Source organism: Penaeus monodon, chromosome 25, assembly GCF_015228065.2.
Source record: "Penaeus monodon isolate SGIC_2016 chromosome 25, NSTDA_Pmon_1, whole genome shotgun sequence".
Classification (NCBI taxonomy): domain Eukaryota; kingdom Metazoa; phylum Arthropoda; class Malacostraca; order Decapoda; family Penaeidae; genus Penaeus; species Penaeus monodon.
In genome coordinates, this window is record NC_051410.1 from 18,340,209 (window position 1) to 18,342,330 (window position 2,122).

At 49.9% G+C, this 2,122-nt stretch overlaps 1 protein-coding gene across 1 annotated transcript in view; it reads right to left on the reverse strand.

Annotated features, from left to right (window-relative positions):
- LOC119589097 (phospholipase A2-like) overlaps nt 1-2,122 on the reverse strand; it is a gene marked incomplete in the record, with an annotated part of 37,826 nt that overhangs the window by 1,391 nt on the left and 34,313 nt on the right. The window contains 1 exon segment of the mRNA XM_037937674.1: nt 1,655-1,814. Within this exon segment, the coding sequence (XP_037793602.1) occupies nt 1,655-1,814 (160 nt within the window).

Here is a 2,122-nt window from a genome sequence, read left to right on the forward strand (position 1 = left end):
ACTTTTTACAGCTACACTGACTCCTGAGACAAACTTTTTCCCATTACAGTCAAATTCACTCTAGAAAAAAAAATCTTGCACTGTTGCATTAAACGGCACGAGCAATATTTTTTCCAGATTATTTTTTTGTTATGTGTTTGTGTGGATCCTGAGATTATTATCTATTGATATTTCTATCATTAACACTGGCCAATTTCGTATAAGGTGCGTTCAGAATCTGTCGCGTTCTGCCCTTCTCCTTCATCTGTTTGTTTGCTTATTGATTTGTGATATCACGCTGGTTTTATGGATCATATTCTTTTATTAGCATACTCTTGAATTCTCCCTCTGTTCTCCCCTCCCTTTGCACTATTGTGTTTTCTCTAATTTTCTCTTTCCATTCTTTCTCGTAACCCCTCATTCTCATTTTCTCTTTCTTTTTCTTCTCGTCTCCTCCTTTCTTGCTTTTATCCCTTTCTTCTCTTTTCTTTTTGTTCCATATTTTCTGATCCTTCTTCCTCTTCGCCGACTTTTCTTTTTCCCTCTTTTTCCCTCTCCCTCCTCCCTTTCTCCCCTCTTTTCCCCTCTCCCTTCCCTAAAGGCTGGTCCCCGATCTTTTCCCTCTCTCCTCTTCCTTTTCTCTTTCCTCTCCCCCTCTCTCCCTTCATCCATTCTATCCTTCTCTAATTCTCTCCTTTATTTAGTCCTTTCCTCTTCTTCGTCTCCTTTTCTCCTTGTTCCTCTCTCTCGCTCCCCCTTCTCTGCTCTCCTTCCTTTCCTCTTCTCCACCTCTTTCATTTCTCCTTTTCTTTTCCTTTCTGTACCACCATCTCCCTCTTTCCTTCCTCTCCACTTCGGCTATTTATCCTCTTCTTTCCTTTCGCATCAAGATGAACCGTTGCAACAAATGGAATAGAACTAAACTATTGCCTCCCTTTCAACTCTTTCCTTGGATCAATATCCTCTCTTCCTCCCTTTCTCCCTCTCCTCCCTCCTTTCTCCCCTCTTCCTCCCTTTCTCCCCTCTTCCCCCTCTCCTCCCCCCTTTCTCCCCTCTTTCCCCCTCTCCTCCGCCCTTTATTCCTCTCCATCCCCTCCTCCCTTTCAACCCTCTCCATTTCTCTCCCCTTTCTTCCCTCTCCATCTCCTCATCTTCCCTTCCTCGCCTCTTCCCCCTTTAAATTAATTTAAAAAATATTATTATTTTTATTCCCTCTCTCCAACTCTTTCTTTCCTCTGCCCTTTATCTCCTCTTTTCCCCTCTCCATCCCGTCCTCCTATTCTCCTTTCTTTTCCGATCTCCATCCTCTCCTTTCGTTTTTCTCCCCTTTTTTCCCCACTCAACCCTTTTCTCCTCTTTTCTCAACTCTTTCCCGTCTCCTTCCTTTTTTCCTTTTCCCCCCTCTTCATCCACTTCTCCTCTCTTTATCCCCTCTCCTCCCTTTCCTCCTCCCTCTCCATCCTCTCCTCTTCGCTTTTCCCCCACTCCCTCCCCTCCTCCTTTCTCGTCTCTTTCCCCTCTCCCTCCTTTCATCCCCTCTCTATCCCCCTTACATCCTCTCCCCCTCCCTTTCTCCCATCTACATCCTCTCCCCCTCCCTTTCTCCCCTCATTTCCCCTCCCCTCTTCCCTTTCCTCATTTGCTGCCCTCATCCCCCCTCTCTTCCAACACCTACATGGTAAACGGGGATTCGTTGGTGATGTTGTGTCGCCTCTGGCCCGGCTCGAGGTCGTCGGGGCAGAGGTCGTGGTCGCGGCAGCAGGCGTCCACCTCCTTCAGCGTCCCGAGGTCGTCGAGTCCTTCTGCCACGTTGCCTGTGCCGCACCACTTGGTTCCTGCGGGAGGGACGGGGTCAGAGGGCGTGGGGAAGAGAGGGGCGGGGTCAGAGGGCGTGGGGAAGAGAGGGACGGGGTCAGAGGGCGTGGGGAAGAGAGGGACGGGGTCAGAGGGCGTGGGGAAGAGAGGGACGGGGTCAGAGGGCGTGGGGAAGAGAGGGACGGGTCAGAGGGCGTGGGGAAGAGAGGGACGGGGTCAGAGGGCGTGGGGAAGAGAGGGACAAGGGAGGAGTGGCAAAGGATGAGAGGGAAAAGGGAGGTGAGGGATGAGGGATGAGTGGGAGGGAATGAGAGGGAATAAAGGAGGT